Source organism: Ailuropoda melanoleuca, chromosome 1, assembly GCF_002007445.2.
Source record: "Ailuropoda melanoleuca isolate Jingjing chromosome 1, ASM200744v2, whole genome shotgun sequence".
Taxonomy (NCBI): domain Eukaryota; kingdom Metazoa; phylum Chordata; class Mammalia; order Carnivora; family Ursidae; genus Ailuropoda; species Ailuropoda melanoleuca.
In genome coordinates, this window is record NC_048218.1 from 140180514 (window position 1) to 140200680 (window position 20167).

Sequence of the window (20167 nt, forward strand, 5' to 3'; positions counted from 1 at the left end):
TATCACTGACTCAATTTCTTCATAGTTAATTGGCCTATTTAAGAAATCTATTTCTTCCTGTTTCAGTCTTGGTAGTTTATAGGTTTCCAGGAAGGCCTCCATCTCTTCCAGATTGTTTAGTTTTTTGGCATATAGCTGTNATTAGAAGTTATAGAGCAATTCAGTAATGTGGCAGGATACAAAATCAATGCTCAGAAGCCAGTTGCATTTCTATACACGAATAACGAGACTGAAGAAAGAGAAATTAGGGAATCCATCCTATTTACAATAACACCAAAAACCATGCGTTACCTTGGAATTAACTTAACCAGAGACGTAAAGGACCTATATGCTAGAAACTATAGATCACTTTTGAAAGATATTGAGGAAGACATAAAAAGATGGAAAAATATTCCATGCTCATGGATTGGAAGAATTAACATAGTTAAAATGTCCATACTACCCAGAGCAATCTACACTTTCAATGCTATCCCGATCAAAATACCGAGGACATTTTTCAAAGAACTGGAACAAATAGTCCTTAAATTTGTATGGAACCAGAAAAGGCCCCGAATCTCCAAGGAACTGTTGAAAAGGAAAAACAAAGCTGGGGGCATCACAATGCCGGATTTCGAGCTGTACTACAAAGCTGTGATCACAAAGACAGCATGGTACTGGCACAAAAACAGACACATCGACCAATGGAACAGAATAGAGAACCCAGAAATGGACCCTCGGCTCTTTGGGCAACTAATCTTTGATAAAGCAGGAAAAAACATCCGGTGGAAAAAAGACAGTCTCTTCAAAAAATGGTGTTGGGAAAACTGGACAGCTACATGCAAAAGAATGAAACTTGACCACTCTCTCACACCATACGCAAAAATAAACTCCAAATGGATGAAAGACCTCAATGTGAGACAGGAATCCATCAAAATTCTAGAGGAGAACATAGGCAACAACTTCTATGACATCGGCCAGAGCAACCTTTTTCACGACACATCGCCAAAGGCAAGAGAAATAAAAGATAAAATGAACTTATGGGACTTTATCAGGATAAAGAGCTTCTGCACAGCCAAGGAAACAGTCAAAAAAACTAAGAGACAGCCCACGGAATGGGAGAATATATTTGCAAAGGACACCACAGATAAAGGACTGGTATCCAAGATCTACAAAGAACTTCTCAAACTCAATACACGAGAAACAAATAAACAAATCATAAAATGGGCAGAAGATATGAACAGACACTTTTCCAATGAAGACATACAAATGGCTAACAGACACATGAAAAAATGTTCAAAATCATTAGCCATCAGGGAAATTCAAATCAAAACCACACTGAGATACCACCTTACGCCAGTTAGAATGGCAAAGATAGACAAGGCAAGAAACAACAATTGTTGGAGAGGATGTGGAGAAAGGGGATCCCTCCTACATTGTTGGTGGGAATGCAAGTTGGTACAGCCACTCTGGAAAACAGTGTGGAGGTCCCTTAAAAAGTTAAAAATTGAACTACCCTATGACCCAGCCATTGCACTACTGGGTGTTTACCCCAAAGATACAGACGTAGTAAAGAGAAGGGCCATATGCACCAGTTCATAGCAGCGATGTCCACAATAGCTAAATCGTGGAAGGAGCCGTGGAAGGAGCCCTTCAACAGATGACTGGATTAAGAAGCTGTGGTCCATATATACAATGGAATATTACTCAGCTATCAGAAAGAACGAATTCTCAACATTTGCTGCAACATGGACGGCACTGGAGGAGATAATGCTAAGTGAAATAAGTCAAGCAGAGAAAGACAATTATCATATGATTTCTCTCATCTATGGAACATAAGAACTAGGAGGATCGGTAGGGGAAGAAAGGGATAAAGAAAAGGGGGGTAATCAGAAGGGGGAATGAAACATGAGAGACTATGGACTNCGGCACTGGAGGAGATAATGCTAAGTGAAATAAGTCAAGCAGAGAAGGACAATTATCATATGATTTCTCTCATCTGTGGAACATAAGAACTGGATGATCGGTAGGGGAAAAAAGGGATAAAAAAAGGGGGTGTAATCAGAAGGGGGAATGAAACATGAGAAACTATGGACTATGAGAAACAAACTGGGGGCCTCAGAGGGGAGGGGGGTGGGGGAATGGGATAGACTAGTGATGGGTAGTAAGGAGGGCACGTATTGCATGGTGCACTGGGTGTTATGCGCAAGTAATGAATCATCGAGCTTTACATCGGAAGCTGGGGATGTACTGTATGGTGACTAACATAATATAACAAAAAATCATCAAAAAAAATTTAAAAAAAAATTTTTTAAAGATTTTATTTATTTATTGTCAGAGAGCATGCGAATGAGCACAAGCAGGAAGAGCTGCAGGCAGAGGGAGAAGAGGCTCCCCTCTGAGCCAAGAGCCTGATGCAGGACTCGATCCATGAGCCCTGGGATCATGACTTGAGCCACAGGCAGACGCTTAACCAACTGAGCCACCCAGGCATTCTGCAAAAGAAAACTTTAAGTGAAAAGTGCTCTTCTCTCTCAAAAAGAATTAAATGAAACAGACTCTATGAATGATAAGCAAATATACTTACATCAAGATGAAGATGATGATGTCGGTCATACCATATTTTTTTTATTTTCTGAAGAGTTTTAAAAGGTATTAGATGATATATATGCTTAAAAGGTATTGAAAGGCAAAGTAGAATCAATAATTTTAAACATCAAATCACTGCTTTGGATGAGAGGCTTTAAGAATCACCCAGAATACAGTCTAAGGAAAAAAATGAGAGACATTGAGAACAGAGAACAGATATCCAACATTTGGAAATAAGATTTCCTACAGGAGAAAACAGATGGGATGGAATAAACAGAACTGTACTGAAAGAACATATTTATGATCAAATCTGTATCTAAAAGTATTCACTCCACACCTAATGAAATTAGTCATTTTTGAGAGCAAATTAAAAAAAGCCTCCAAGCATCTGGGGTGGTGGGGGGGATTCACCACAAACAAAAGCAATTTGATCACATAGGGTTTTTTTCTCCTTGACTACATTAAATGAAATTTAATGTCTACTAGCACTTGTTAATATTAAAAGGAAAAGATTCTGGTTCATGAAATTTACATGAAATTTACATTGCCATTCTGGAAAATAAGCAATTTAAGAAAATTTTTCAGATAAAAACATGGTGTGAAAAGTACATTATTTATGTGCCACTGCAGGGGGAGGAAGCTTTCTGAAGTCATACATGAGTAAATTAACCCAAATAAGTAGCGAATAAAAGAGGAATTTATTAGTGGGCATTAAGTATGTTTGAGTGTGTGCATGTGTGTTTAAGTGTGCACATACATGAATGTGTGCATGTTTATATAAATATAAAGAATCATGATTATGGAAAACATAATACAAAATATAAGTTAGGAGAGTGAAAAAAATTGGAAGTTTGCCAACACTTCATCTAAAAGAGCAAAGTTGACAGTTATTGAAGCTGATTTGAGTAATCCAGAATCCAGAAAGTTTTTTAAATTCTTAAAATCGATCTCTAGCAATTTGGAGGCCTTCCAAATTACAAAAGGGAAAAATATCAAAGAAACTCTATAACAGAAAACAAAGCAAAGAGATAAGGAGCATTAAAGAAAGGTTGCAGTAACAATAAGAGACAAACTCAAATCTGACGTGAAAGCTTCAAAGGAACAAAGAATGTTACTTTTATGTATGAAAGAGCAAAGCTCAAAGGCTATAACTGTCATCAACTTTTATGCATCAAATAAAGCATTAAACAAAACAAAAAAATGTGTTGAAAATAAAAGCTGACATTAACAGAAACACAGTAATGCAGCAAGAGTCCTCTTCACTGACTCCCTAGATTAACAGACAACTCCTATTTCTCTGCATAACATGCTGACCTATACATAGCTTTCCGAACACTAACCACTGATGGGTTGCTCCCACTGCATGCTCGTATCCTTCTATACCCACAAATCGAACTGTATGCTTACCAAGGCTCAGTCATATTTGTTCCCAGATATGCTTACATCTGTAGTTCTTGATGTTGAACCTGCTATTGTATATTAAATACTATGTATTAATTATATGTAAAAGTAGTTTATACTTAATTAAAATTTAATGAGTTTGTAAAGCCTCTATCAATGCGACTCTCTAAACACTCCTATCAAATTAGGTGTGGGGACACAAATGTAAATTATTAGATCAAATATTGTAAAAACCTACACATATTACTCTATACTCAGATCACTTCCAAAAATGTCTCTGAACTCTCCACTTTAAAAATCCAATTAAAATGACAGAACTTACATAATAGGTGTGGTTAAGCCACACAAATAATATAACTCCAGGTTAGGGCCCACACTCTAAGGCTTTGGCCCTGCAACAAAAGATTAGCAAATAAATGTAAGTGATGTTTTCAACAAAAAAAAAAAAAGAAAGAAAAAAAAAGAACAGTTTCAACATGTATACATTATTTCTCTTTATCCCTAGGTTTTTTGTTTTTTGTTTTTTTTAATTATTTAAGATCTTTGTTAACGGGTGTTTGACATTTATTGACTTTTTTGAAAAAAATCAAATTGTAAGCTTTTATTATGAATTAAAAATGAGGTTCTTAAAAATCTCAACTTGACCAGATATTTAACAATTTAAAAACTTTTAAGGTATATTGAGAAAAATCAGGCTTTTTTAAAAACACTTTTGTCATTACCAAGAAGAGACATCTTTAGGAAAAACAATAAAAATCCCACGCTACACAGATAATGCAGATAGCTCTATTTATCTGGTCAATGGGCAAAAAAGCAAGCACTTAAGGTCTTCAGCTCCAACCTTCTGTTCATTTCTTATTACTGGAGTTTCATCTTAATTTCTTCATGCTGTGACTAAACCAGATGATGGTAAGGATGGTAAGCCAGCATCTACTCAGCCCAGGAGTGGAGGAATTCTCAGCTGGTGGATCAGCTGCTTTTGTCTCTTTGCAATCTTGTGATTTAGGGTTTTCTGGGTGTCTGTGTTGGCAGTTGAAGTTGTGGCGGTACCGACAGTGACGGGGCTGCTGACCTTGGATCTCATCTCCTTGATTTTCCTCACCTTCCTCATTGCCATCCTGTCTAGGCTGTCCTTGGGGTGGAGGGCTCTACGGAATGGTGGTCTACAACCCCAATACATATTCTGTCTCACTGGCCTACCCTGCTCTCCTGCACCCTGGTTGTCAGCACCTTCCATCACTTCTCCCTGCACAGGACGGATGGCATACTGTGGTCGATGCCCAGACAGTCTCCGCATGTTGTAAGGTGGGAGCCGTCGCCTACGGAAGGGCTGGCGCTGTTGGGTCTGGACTTTGCGGGCACTTTCCAATCCCTCACTCTTCTCCCCACTCTCACTATTCTGGTAATTCTGCTGGGAATTGCGTGGCGGACCCCTGCACCACGGAGAGTTTCTAGAATGGTTCCGATCTGCTGCATATTTACTGCCCTGCACTGGAGTTCCAGCAGGGCGGGTCACAGTTGCTGCCTCTGGCCCATTTTCTCCTTCACCAACATCCAGCTCCACAGTCTCTCCATCTCAGCACTGTGAAGGTGCTTCCCGGGCTACTGTTCTTGATGGCAGTCTGCTGTACAAATGCATCTTCCTTGGTGTCATTCCTATTGATGAAGCCATACCTGTTTCTCACACTGAACCATTTTACTGTTCCCAAAACCTTCCTTGTGATGACCTTCTTGTCCCCACCAGCAGGCGTCTGGATGTGAGCCCGTGGCAGCTGCAGCTGCCTCCCCAGGTGTGATGGTAACTAGGCCAGCGGGGGCAGTGGGGCTGCTCAGGGCTCTCTCTCTCTCCGCTCCCTCTCTATATCAGACTCTATCCCCAGCCTTAACAGATCTTTTGGATTAATTGGTTCATTCTAGTGTTGATCATGTTAAATACTAAACTTTTGATGTTGTGACATATTTTCATATCCTTTCTCATTATTTGACAGATTAAGTAGTCAAAAGTAAAATGATGCTATAGAGAGAATGACTAATAATAAATTTGGTTTTGGAAATTCATACTAGAGATAAAACTTTTAAAATGCCCCTTGGCCATTTAAAAAAACTAGCCACATACTAGGCCAATTATGAAAATACAATTTCTTTTAAAGATTTTATTGATTTATTTGACAAAGAGAGAGAGAGAGACAGCCAGAGAGAGAGGGAACACAAGCAGGGGGGAGTGGGAGAGGGAGAAGCAGGCTCCCAGCAGAGCAGGGAGCCCGGTGCAGGGCTCGATCCCAGGACCCTGGGATCACGCCCTGAGCCGAAGGCAGACGCTTAATGACTGAGCCACCCAGGCGCCTGGAAAATACAATTTTTTTTTGAAGTTAACAGTATTAATCTACATTGTTTGACTATTGTACAATGATCCTAAAACGAGAGTGTGTCTTCTACGTTTGAGCTACAGATGGTGCAGTAGGACTAAAGCAGAATGGACCTGTAGGCCACTATAAGGACTTTGGCTCAAACTTTGGAGTTTGAATAAAGAAGTGCCATCATTGCATTTTTATTGCTTTGTATTTTATCTTATGAAATTAAAAACAAACATTTTGTATGGATTTATGAAATGGATAGAGTCATGTATCCACCACTCCAGTACCATATAGAAAAGTTATTTTGAAGAAGTAAAGGAGGATGTTGATTTTGAGATGGGAAGGACAAGATGAGGAGTTCAGGTTGAGACATGTTAATTCTGAATCATCTTTAAGATATTTGAATAAATGCAATGGATTTAGCCAACCTGGAGATCACTGGTGAAGACCACAAGCATTCTTAAGAGTTCCAGGTGTGAAATCTGACTTGAGTAGGTTCAGTCCAGAAGAGAAGAAAGAATTAGAGTAAATGCACAGAGCCAAATCTTTAGGAGCTTTCCTATAAATGAACAAAATGAGGGGAGTAGCTGGAAAAAAAAAACAGAGGCAGTTTGTTTTGTTAAGAGAAATCACTAATATGCTCATGCAAAAGTTCAACAGAAAGAGAATGGAGGATGCAAGAATGAGAAAGGAGAATCACCGTCAAGTTCTTAAAAGGATAAGGGCATGAGACCTTGTGCATAAATAGAGGCATTTCCTTTGCTAGGAATTTACACAGTTCATTCATATAAAGGAGTTAAGGGAAAACACATGAGCTTTGATATACATAGGTAGAAACATAAGAAAGCGTAAACCAAGGCAAACCGTCTTCTGATTGCTTTTCTTTGATTATCTTTAGCAGAGAATGAGAGTAAGAGAAGTGATAAAGGTTCTAGAGGAAAGAAAAGGTCTGAAAAGTTATCTAAGGACAGAGGGTTACCCTCCAGAGGGTAACTCTGGAAGGTTTTTTCTCCACATTAGCTTTGGCAGTTGGGAAGGAGAGCAGCCGATCTAGGGAAGGGTTTCAGTGTGAAGTCAGAGACATGGCAGAGCTGGGGAGAGACAGGGCCTCAGTGGAGATCTCCAATTTGGCTATAAGGTCATGGAAGGAATCCAGAAATTCTCACATGCCCTAAGGAGGGTCATGGAAGTTAATTGATGAGATGTCTGGTAATTGATGGCATGACCAGCTGGGGTTAACACCTATTAACACCTCACTAGCAGAGCACGTAGGCTAGTAAGCAAAAGAGAATCACAGCCAGGGCTCTGTGGCAGCCACTGTACTTGGAAGAACTGAAGTTGGGTCAAGACGGCAGATAGGACCCCAGGTTCTGTCCAAGCCAAGAGAAGGAGAGATCCCATGTTCTTCAGCCTCTAACTCCAGCAGAGGATGCCAGCAAATCTAGCTAGGACAGGCTGGGAAGAATTGCTGCAGAACACAGCAAAAATCTAGAGAGTAGCATAAGAATACACACACAACTCTAGCCCCTTCTCTGAAGCCAAGGTAGACCGTGAGCTCCTTTTTACATGCAGACGCCATCTTGGGGAGAAATAGAAAAAGCAAGTAGAATTCTGAAAAACGGAACATACACCTCAAGAGGACTGTTTTAACCTAGCCAGTAGCTTGTGACAAAGATCAGATCACTTGTCAGAAATGAACAAGCTGTTGGGGCGCCTGGGTGGCACAGCGGTTAAGCGTCTGCCTTCGGCTCAGGGCGTGATCCCGGCATTCTGGGATCGAGTCCCACATCAGGCTCTTCTGCTATGAGCCTGCTTCTTCCTCTCCCACTCCCCCTGCTTGTGTTCCCTCTCTCTCTGGCTGTCTCTATCTCTGTCGAATGAATAAATAAATAAAATCTTTAAAAAAAAAAAAAAGAAATGAACAAGCTGTTTCTTTATACATCAGAAGGCAGAGACCTCTGTAACACATACCCTGAGCGCTTAAACAAAAAGGAAAGTTTCTTTATAGAGAGTTATAGATTCCTTTATAGACAGGCGAGTCCAGATTAGCCTCACCCCAGCTATGATAGCAGTCTCTAATCTTGAATTAAAAACAGAGTTCTGACATTATGGTCTGTTTTGAAGAGGATCTAGGTCAGTGGTAGGAAACAGATGAAACCGCACTGCAGCCATGACAGTCAGACAGGAGATGCTCACAACACAGCTGAGAAAAATCAGAGGATGGAATGGCGGGACTTCACAACGCCGTAATTCTAGGTCAGTGGTACCTCTTCCTTCGGGGAATTAGATCCTGTCTGGGCCAAGAGTCCAGGCTTATGCGGATTCAGTGGCAAAAAATGTGCTGGGTCCAGGAGTGGAGACAGAGGAGATACACTGCCCTCTATGCCAGTATATCCAACAAGCCCGGAGCCCTGACAGAGTAGGGCTTCATGGACAGGTTGACAGAACAACGAACAGGTAAGCCTTTTCTCACCAACTTGTCTCTTACAACCTCAGAATTTAAGATGCCAATGTACCAAAGAAAACCATATTTGTACATGAGAAAAACAGACACAGAGCCTGGGGGGAAAAAACCCTCCAATCTTTGTCAGAATTCTGTAGAAAACAAGTAACAAAGAACAATCTTGATTAAACCTTGGGGAAGTAAATGTTCTCATCTGCTTTTCTATTGTCAGCATTAACATGAACAATGATCCTATTAATAATAACTAACAACTATAATTGCTTAGCATTTTCTAGGTGCTAGGCTACAATATTTACATATATCATACCCTTCAATTCTTAAAACAATCCTGCGAAGAAGGCATTGGTTTCATCCTCATTTTACAGATAGAACAGAGGTTTTGTGAGGTTAGTATATAAGCTACACACTAAATAAGTTATAAAACAGCAGTATAGAACCAAGAATCTTCATTTTGGAGCCCAAATGCTTTACCAGTGAACAGTAAGACCTACTATATAATTTAAGACTTTAAATAAGACTAAGTATAGAAGGCATTTTGCATATTTCACCTTGATATGCCTTCACACAACCCTGTGAGGCAGGGACTAGTATCCTTAATGTATAAGAAAAGAAACTAAGGTTAGACACATACTGAGCCCAAGATAATCTCCAGCAATAGAGAAATGAAGAATCAAGTTTGGGGAGAGAATTTAAACTGCCTGCTCATAGTAGACACTCTCTCATGTTGTATTAGGGATTTTTTTTGGCATAATTTTACAGAAAACCAAATGACTTACATGTGAATCCAATTAAGAAAAAAAAAGAAGTCCTTCAATTAGTCAGGTTTGGAAGGTGCAGGTCACTGATGCTTTCTCTTCAAATTAGTGAGTATGTTGTGTTTCCATTACCTATGGGTGGAGGCGTACCTCACTATAAACCCATCCTCCTCCCCGCTGCCATTGTTCAACTAGACTAGTCTTTGTTGAAAGACTATACCAAACGAGAGACGTACCCAATTCCTCAGGTACCAAGTGACTCAGAAAAAGTTCAAAAGATAAAGTAAGATGTGTCTTTCGATAGGGACCATACACCTTGATTGCTCGGGAGTAGCCCAATGTATACCTGCTATCCCAATGGTCTGTCCTGCTTAACGTGTCTCCAAGACAAAAGCATCACAATTTGGTAGTATCTGTCGCATGATCACCCCAATCCTCAGTGAGAGAAGATCCAGTTTCTCCCTTTTAAGAGCCCCCAATTTAGGAAAATTGTCAGTCATACAGTCATCCAACCGCGGCACGTAGGCAGCCTTGCCGCAGAGGTCCAGGCTGGGAGAAGGAGGAGGTGTGGGGGAAGGGCAGGGTAGGAGCAGCACTGGAGGAACGAGTGCTTATTACCAAGGCACTGCTATACAACCCACACCCCACTCCTGTTCCTATGTGTTTTCTCCATTTTTAAGTTCAGTTTTTAAATTGGTTCTCAAGGAAAAAACAGAACTATAAAGGTGAACATTCACTTCACTGGAAAATTTTTAGCATTCACTGCTTTAAATGTGAGGAATATGTATATTCATAATTTAATACAGGAAGATTGATACTGTAACTACTGAGAAATATACAAAATCTATGGTAATATGTTCTCAAAATACTTCATTTTCCTCTGTTTAATATTTGAGGAATAATAAATAATATATTTAGAATGGATTTTCAACTTTTTAAACCTTTTTTATTTTCATCATTTCATTTGTTCCCTATAACATCTGGTAGAAAACAGGAAAGATAAAATCTCATATTACTGATGTATTTTTAAAATTGCATCTGTGCCTTGGTCTCAATAATACATATCTCAAATCAGAAATATTCCCTTTAAATAAAAACCTATCACAAGTTTGAACAAAATGGTGGCAGTCCCGTGCCATATTTTTTGAATCTCCCAATCCCTTTTAAAAAAACCAACAGAAATGCAAGTCACTGTTAATTGGTTCAGGTTTTCTTTTGGGGGTGATAAATATGTTCTAAAATTGTGCATATTGCACAACTCCGTTCACATACCCAAAATCATTACATTGTACATTTTAAATGGATGAATTACAGAATATATGAATTAGATTTCAATAAAGCTGTTATTTTTCAAAAGGCTAACTAGGTTATCATGGTGAGTTAAAGGAGGACACAGTTCTTAGGCATTCCTGCCATCAGGAGACAGATCTATTTGCCTTGCCCTTGAGTTTACTGTGGCCTGTGACTCCTTTGAGTAACAGTAGGCAAAAAAAAAAAAAAAAAAAAAAAAAACCACACACACACACACAAAAAAAAATACCCACCTCTGTGCCATTTCCAGGCCTAGCTTTTAAGAGATCTGGATGCTTTCATCTTGATCTCCTGGAGACTTTAGCTGCTATGCAAGAACTTCAAATACCTTGAGGCCACTCTAGCTTGCAGAAGCCTAGAGAGCCATGTGGAGAGAGAAAGAGGCTCGGTAAGCTTCCCGACATTCCAACTCTCAACCATTCCAGTCATCTCACCTGGAGTCCCAAACAGTGTGAAACAGAAACAAAAACACCCATACTGTGCCATGCCTCAAACCATGACCTGAAAGTATCCATAAATTGTTGTTCTAAGACAATATACTTTGGATGTATTTGTTAGGCAGTAATAAACAGAAGAGACTACAAAATGAAATGATAAATTATCCCATAAGTCCCAGTAAAAGAGCAAGTATATTTATAAAACGCTAACAGCAGCAAGTTAGGGAAAACAGCAGCTATGCTGAACAAGCAAAAGGGAATGCAAAGGAAATCTTGGTGGGCTCCTAAAAACCAAGAAAGCCAGAAATTGCCAACAGGTATTCATTCTCAAAAAGAAGGTCTCCACTCAAAGTGGGGGACTCAAATGGACACATAGGACAGTCATAAGCACTGGAAGCTTCACAGGTTCCTATTTGTAGATGTGTATAAGAGGACTGCACAATTCTGAAGATGTTGGGGCAGCCTGAACCGTCCAGGATGTCAAAACAGTCAAAACCCTACAATGAACAGAAACCAGTCAGAGCAGATCACCATTTGTTCAAGGTTAAAATATATATATACACACACACACACACACACACACACATACACGCACACATACACGCGGGCACATATACACACGCGCCCATATGCGCACGCATGCGCACACATGCACATATATATATGGTATAAAAAGAAGAGACTTCTATTCTAACCAAAGGAAGAAAGCTGCAAATGTGATATCAGAAAGATACAGCTATGCAGATAAATATTTTCTAAAATTTATTAGAGTGAAACCAAAGAGGAAACCTAGTTTTGAACCTGGAAAAGCAATCTTGATCTTAATTTCTGCTAAACAGGCACTTCCTCCTAAAATACAGGAAACTGTCTTTCTTAATATAAACAATGAAAAAATTGCAGTTAAGCTCAATTAAAAATATTGCAAGATCTAAGATGGAATCTAAATTATATACTTATGAAAATGAAATCACATCAGGAAAAAAGTATGGCTGGAGAACAAAAAGTTGGATTATTACAAAAGAAAGAAAATTATAGAAGCTGTCAAATGAAACATAAATCTGAATTTTACATCATCATAAATGTTGAGGCATTTAAGGATGGTTAAGCAACAGATGTAGATGTATGGAGAGAAATGTAGATTAAACCAGAAGGCATACAAGAAGAAACAGATACCACAGAATGAACCTCCAAAGAAATAAAGAGGAAAAAATAAGAATGTAAAAAAAAGGAATGAATTTTAAAAATTGTAGAAAGTAATAACTATGGAAAACAGGCAAAAATCATGCAACATAGATACATAAGAAATTCTTAAAAGAAAATCCAATCAGTGGAACAAAATACTGACAACTATAATGGAAGGAGACTTTCCTGGAATAAAGAGAATGAACTCACATATTTAAAGAACACTTAACGGGATTAAAACATAATTTCTCAAACTGGGGTGCCTAGGTAGCTCTGTCAGTTAAGCATCCGACTCTTGATTTTAGCTCAGGTCTTGATCTCATGGTCATGAGTTCAAGCCCATTGGGTTCCACACCTAGTGTGGAGCCTACTTGAAAAAAAAATTGTGTTTTTCAGTTCTTAAAAAAATATCACTAAAGCTAAAAAACAAACAAACAAACACTTAATGGATGGATCCCACAATAGGATGGAGGGAAAAGAACAGTCAGTAAACTGAGATATAGAACAACAGAAATTATTCATCTGAACAGGGAGAAAAATACGTTAAAAAGAAATATTTGTGTTTAAGTCTTAAATCTATTCCAAATTAATTTTTGTGAGTGGTATCAATTAAGAGCCCTATTTCATTATTCTGCATTTAATTATCCAGTTTTCCCAACACATTTATCCTTTTCTCATTAAGTATTCTTGTATCCTCAGTCAAATATTAGTTGGCCATATATACAAGGACTTATTTCAAGGCTCTTGATTCTGTTCCATTGGTCCATGTGTCTATTTTATGCCAGTATCATACAGATTTGATTACTGTAGCCTTGTATAGTTTGAGAACATGAAGCATGGTACCTCTAAGCCTTGTTTTTCTTTGTTAAGATTGATTTGGCTGTTTAAAGTGTTTTGTGATTCTACACAAATATTAGGTTTTTTTTTCTCTTTCTCTGAAAAATGCCTTTGGAATTTTTATAGGGATTACACTGCATCTATAAATGGCTTTTGATAGTATGGACAATTTAACAAGATCTAAGATGGAAACAACATTCATTCTTCAAATCCACAAACAGAAGAGATCTTTCCACTTTATTGTGTCTTCAACTTCTTCCACTTTTCAGTGTACAGATCTTTCACCTCCTTGGTCAAGTTTATTCCTAAATATTTCATTGTTTTTGATGCTATTTGTGAATGGGATTGTTTTAAGATACTTCTTGTTAGTATATGAGAAACATAATGGATTTTTGTATGTTGAGGTTGAATCCTGTAACTTTACTGAATTTGTTGATTAGTTAGCAGTTTTTTTGGTGGAATCCTTAGGATTTTCTATAGAAGACCACATCATCTGCAAACAGAGACAATTTTACTTCTGCCTTTCCAATTCGGATGCATTAAAATTGGTATTGGAAATGATTTTTTGGATAGGACACCACAGCAAAGGCAATATAAATAAAAATTTAACAGTGGGACTATATCAAATTAAAAAGTTCTCCACCGAAAAAAATTGACAAAATGAAAAAAGAACCTAGGGAATGGGAGAATATATTTACCAACCGTATACCTGATAAAGAGCTAACATCCATAATACATAAGGAACTGCTACAGCTTAGAAGAATAACAAGCAAAACACAATCCAATTAATCAATGAGCAGAGGAACTAAATAGATATTTTTTTCCAAAGATGACAATGGCCAAAAACCACATGAAAAGATTCTCAAAATCACTAATCAACAGTTAAATTCAAATTAAAACCACAAGGATAGGAGATATAACCTCACACCTGTTTGAATGACTATAACAGAAAAGACAAAAGTAAGTATTGGCAAGGATGTGGAGAAAGGGAATCCTTGTGCACTGCTGGCTGAAATTTAAGTTGATACAGTCACTATGGGAACAGTACGAAAGTTCCTCAAAAACTCAAAAATAGAATTACCATATGGTCTAACAATCCCACTTTTGGGTATATATCCAAAAGAAATCTTCAGAGGACCTTCAAGACATATCTGCACTCTCAAGCTCACTGCAGCATTATTCATAATAGCCAAGAGATGGAAATAACCTACCTATCCGTCTATGGATGAATGATTAAAAAGGATGTAGTACCATGTGACACAATGATAGGTTATTCAGCCAAGAGAAAGAAGGAAATTCTGCCATTTGCAACAACATGGATGGAACTTGAGGGCATTATCCTAAGTGAAATAAGTCAGAAAGAGACAAACAAATATTGTATGCTATCACTTATATGTGAAATCTAAGAAAGCTGAACTCAGGGTAGAATGTTGGTTGGGTTGCCAGAGGCTGGGGCAGGGTGGGTGTGAGGGAAACAGGGAGATGTTGGTCAAATACCACAAACTTTCTGTTAAAAGATGAGTAAGTTGGTAACTTATGGCAGTTATAGTTAAAAGAGTAAATCTTAAATATTTTCACCATAAAAATGAAGTGATAATTATATGAGGTTTTGGAGATGTTAACTAACCCTACTATGGTAATCATTTCACAATATTTAAGTCTATGAAATCAACCATGTTGTACTCCTTAAACTTATATTGTTATATATCAATTACACCTTGATAAAGCTCGTCGGGGGGGGAAGCCTACATTTCCCAGCCCCCCTTGCTGTTTGGGCACTATCTGCTTGGGGGGCAGATAGATGCATGGGTATACTAGTCTAATACACTAATATGAGACTTTGATTCAGGAGTAAGATATGTAGGGACACACGCTGGATATGGGGCATCCATTTTGCTAGTCCAGGGGCAGCAAAGGCTGTGTGGTTTCTCATAGGGACAACTATGCTTTCATGAATGGGACAAATCAGCAGTGTGCATCTGGGAGTGGTTCTGGAAGCTTACCCTATAGCTCCTATCTCTAGTCCTCCCAATAATTCCGTGAAATGGAGAAGAGAAAAGAAAAAACAATTCTCTTTCAGAAACTCAAATAGATGTGGGGTTATAACAAAATATTTAACATTCAAGAAGTCTAGTCCCAGAATTACAGGAGAAAGAATAAGGCTAAAGATGTAGTCAAATAAGGGCTGAACAACTGATGAACCACTCTACCTCTGAAACTAGTAATACACTATATATTAATTAATTGACTTAAGGAAAATACTAAAATTATTTGAAAAAAAATAATGGCTGAAAACTTTTCTGAATTGGCAAAAATCATAAACCTGTATGTTCAGGAAGCTAAGCGGTCTAAAAACTGGACAGACTCAATGAAATCCAAACACAAAGCATCAGAGTGAAACTTCTGAAAAGAACAAAGAAGAGATCTGGAAAGTTGCATGACAGAAATGACACCTACTTGTAGGAGAAAAACATTTGCATGACAGTATATTTCTTACAAGAAAACGTGGAGTCCAGAAATAAGTGGCACAACATTTTTCAACTGCTTAAAGAAATGAACTGTCAGCCCAGAATCCTACATCAAATGAAAACAGATCTCAGCAATTAAGGGGAAATCAAAACATTCTCAGATGAAGGAAATCTAAAAGAACTTGCTACCAGCATACCCACCCTAAAAAGAATTGATAGAGGAAGTTGAATTTATAATTTAATAACTTCCCAGAAGAGGATATTCTGGTCCATCTGTTTTTTTCTTTTTCTAGAATTAAAGAAAAAGGAAAAGTATTAGCACCTATTCTATACAACCTCTTCCAGAAAACAGAGAATACTTCATTTTACGAAGTTAGCATTATTCTGAAAACCAAAACCAGAGAAAGACAGTACTAAGAAAACTATAGACCAATACCTTTCCAGAATATACATGCAAAAAATTTTGTTAATGTACTGGATTCAGTAAAATATCAAAATTATTATATACCATGACCAAGTGGGATTTATTCCAGGTATGCAAGTCTGGTTCAATATTTGGGGTGAGGGGGCAGGGTAGAAGTCAACCCTCTAATCCAAATTTTCTTATCAACTATTTTTTCACATGAACCTACTGAGCTGAGCTCACATGAGCTGAGCTGCATGTAGCTATCGCAGAAGGCCACATTTTTCCTTTTCCTCCCAATCAAATTCTGCTCTATCATCCCCCTATGGAAAAACCCCCAGGCTCTGGCTCATCTTTGAATTCTAGCCCACTAATTATAGCAGTCATTTTGTTTTTTATAACCTATTATACTATCTAAGAAAATACACTTTATCTCTATAACAAAATCATAAGCTCCTAGAAAAAAAAAACCTTTCCGATAATAAAGGTCTTTTAGGGGCTAGCACAGTGCTTCCTATCTAGCTACTACTGGATTGATTGATCCATTCATCAAGTAAGTATTAAGCAATTATATACCAAATACTAAGCTATTACTTCACAATACAAGAGTGAACAAAATAGACATGAGCACTGATAACTGTTCTTACAGAACATCTATGTACTAAAAATGAGAATTACTTTCCAGCACCTTCAATAAAGTAGCAGAAGTGGGAAGATGGGGGAAATCTCATGGTCTAGAGGAGAAAGTGGCAACAGGGCAGTTAGCGTGAGGGTCTGGAATGTTTTAGGGCAGGTACCATTTACTCATTAAAGGAATAACTGGATGAGGGAGAAAAGGAAAAATAAAAAGAGAAAGAGGCAGGCATTAAAGGTTTGTTACTACATGTTCCTGTGTTTTGGTTACATAAAAATAAATACAGAAATAAACATACTCCTACATACTTACTGTAAGAAGAATAAGGCCTGACTCTAACCCCCAAATCTATAGTCCTCAATTTCCAGCAGAAATCCACCACAACGATTCTATCACGTACTCTAATTTGTGGAAATCTAAGCTTAACAATTTCATTACTTTCTTTACTCAATTAACAATTGTTATGAGACGTACAGATTCCCCACAAGAAAAAAAAATGCACCAAATTACAGGGTGAAAAGAAAAACATGTCAATGCAGAAAAGGCATTTAACAAATTTCAACTTCTATTCATGACAAAAGTGCTTTGAAAAGTACAAAGGGGAACTCCCTCAATGTGATGAGGAATATATACAAAAGCCTACTGCTAACAGTACACTCAATAGTGATAGACTGAATATTTTCTCCCTTGTTCACATTGCAAACAATGAAGAACGTACGCTCTCACTGCTCACATTTTACATTGTAGTAGAAATCCTAGCCAGCCCTAGAAAGTAGAAAATGAAATAACAAATCAGAAAGGTGAGCAGTGGGGGAAACTATCCCTCCTGGTAAATGGCATGACTATCTACATAAGGGGAAAAAAAAAAGAAAATCCCAAAAGATCAACAAAAACTTCTGTAACAAATGAGTGACTTCACTAAGGTCAAATATACAAGATCAAAGTACAAAAATCAATTGTCGTGCTATTAATAATGTATACATAGAAACTGAAATAAAAATACTAAAGCATTTATAATCACCCCCTTCCAAAAAAATGAAGTAGAGGGGCTCCTGGGTGGCTCAGTCGGTTAAGCATCCAACTTGACTTTGACTCACAACATGATCTCAGGGTCATGAGATTGAGCCTGGTGTAGGGCTCCATGTTGGGCATAGAGACCGTGTAAGATTGTCTCTCTTCCTCTCCCTCTGCACCCCACCTCCCACTCATGCTCTCACATCTGGTTTATGTTCTATTAAAAAAATAGATTTAAATATAACAATACATTTAATTACAACCAAAGATTTGGGACTTGTATGACGAAAACTACAAAACAAGAAGAGCTAAATAAATGGGGAAGCATATGTGTTTATGCGTTGGAAGATTCAACAGAGCATAGATGGGAATTCTTCCTCAAATTTATATATGCTTTAATGAAATTTGCATAAAAATCTCTAAGATTTTTTGTAAATACAGACAAAATTAGTTTTGAATTTTATATGAGATGACAAAGAATTAGAATAGCTAACACAATTTTGAGAAAGAATAAAGCGGTAGGTCTACCTGATTTCAAGACAAGGAACCAGGATGATATGGTATTAACCAAAGGATAAACACGTAGACCAATGGAAAAGAAGAAACCAGAAACAGATGCAAACAAATATCAACAACTGCTTTTGAGAAGAGCATTGGTGTGATTCAGTAGAAGAAAGATAGCTTTTTCAACAAATGGTTCTGGTACAATTAGACATCTATAGAAAACAACCCTTTACCTAAGTCCCACACCTTAAACAAATAAGCAAAACCCCAAAATGGATCATAGACTTAAATCTAAATTATGAAACTGTAAAAATGTCTGGGAAGAGGAGAAAATTGGGGGGATCTAGGGTTAGACAAGGGGTTCTTTGATGGAATAGTAAAAGTACAATCCATAAAAGAAAAAGCAAATAAATTTGCCTTCACCAAAGTTAACTTTTACTCTGCAAAATATTCTGTTAAGAGGATGAAAAGACAAGTTACAGAGTGGGATAAAATACTTGTAAAGTAAAAGACCAGTATCTGCAATCTATAAAGAATGTTCAAAACTGAACAGTAAAAAAAAATCTAATTTAAAAATGGGCAAAAAACATAACATCATTATAGAAACAGATGTCAAGTGCTATGATCTGAATGTTTGTGTTCCCCTCAGCTCAAAAGCTGGAATCCTAATGCCCAATGTGCTGGTATTATAAAGTGAAGACTTTGGGCGTGCTTAGATCATGAAAGTGGAGCCCACAAGAACAAAATTAGTGTTATTATTAAAGAGACCCCACAGAGCACTGTAGCCTTTCTACCATGTGAGTGCACGGTGATAAGGTACCAGCTATTAACCAGGAAGAGGGCTCTTATCAGAATGTGACCATGCTGGCACCTTGACCTGGGACTCCCAGCTTCCAGAATTATGAGAAATAAATTTTTGTTGTTTATAAGCTACCTAGTCTGTGGTACTTTGTTATAGCAGCCCATACAGACTAACACACCAAGTACACACATGCAAAGATAGATGTTCAACATTCATTAGCCGTTAGGGAAATGCAAGTTGACACCACAGTGAGAAGTCACAAAATGGCTTCAACAAAAAATAGTGATAACACCAAATGCTAATGCGGATACTGAGAAACTGGATTACTCTTATATTGCTGGTGGGAATATACAATGGTACAACCATCCTGGAAAACATTTTGTTTCTTTCAAAACTAAATATGCAACTACAGTTTGACCCAGCAATTGCACTCCTGGAAATTCATCCTAGAGAAATGAAAATTTAGGTTCACATAAAAACCTGTACATAAATGTTTATAGAAGCATTATTCATGGGGAGCCTGGGTGGCACAGCGGTTAAGTGTCTGCCTTCGGCTCAGGGCGTGATCCCAGAGTCCTGGGATTGAGCCCCACATCAGGCTCCTCTGCTATGAGCCTGCTTCTTCCTCTCCCACTCCTCCTGCTTGTGTTCCCTCTCTCGCTGGCTGTCTCTATCTCTGTCAAATAAATAAATAAAATCTTTAAAAAAAAAAAAAAAGAAGCATTATTCCTGAACAACCCGACAACAACCCAGTTGTCCTCCAATGGGTAAATGGTTAAACAAACTACAGTATATCCCTGTCATGGATTACTCTCAACAATAAAAAGGAATGAAAAATTTGTACGTTCAAGAGCTAGGATGAATCTCCAGAGAATTATGGTGAGTGGAAAAGTGCCAATCCCAAAAGTTGATGTACCACAGGATTTCCTTTAGATAACATTAGATAAATGACTGCCAGAGTGTAAGGATGAAGGTAGGGGCAGGTAGGAATTATGTGTGGCTGTAAAAGGGCAACGTGAAGAATTTTTGTATTGAC

At 37.9% G+C, this 20167-nt stretch overlaps 1 protein-coding gene across 1 annotated transcript in view; it reads right to left on the reverse strand.

Moving 5' to 3' along the window:
• Positions 1–4835: 4835 nt before the first annotated feature.
• Positions 4836–20167, reverse strand: part of LOC100470605 (Y-box-binding protein 1-like) — a 32300-nt gene continuing 16968 nt past the window's right edge. Inside the window, 3 exon segments of the mRNA XM_034642191.1 lie at positions 4836–5116; positions 5119–5543; positions 5545–5768. Of these exon segments, the coding sequence (XP_034498082.1) occupies positions 4836–5116; positions 5119–5543; positions 5545–5768 (930 nt within the window).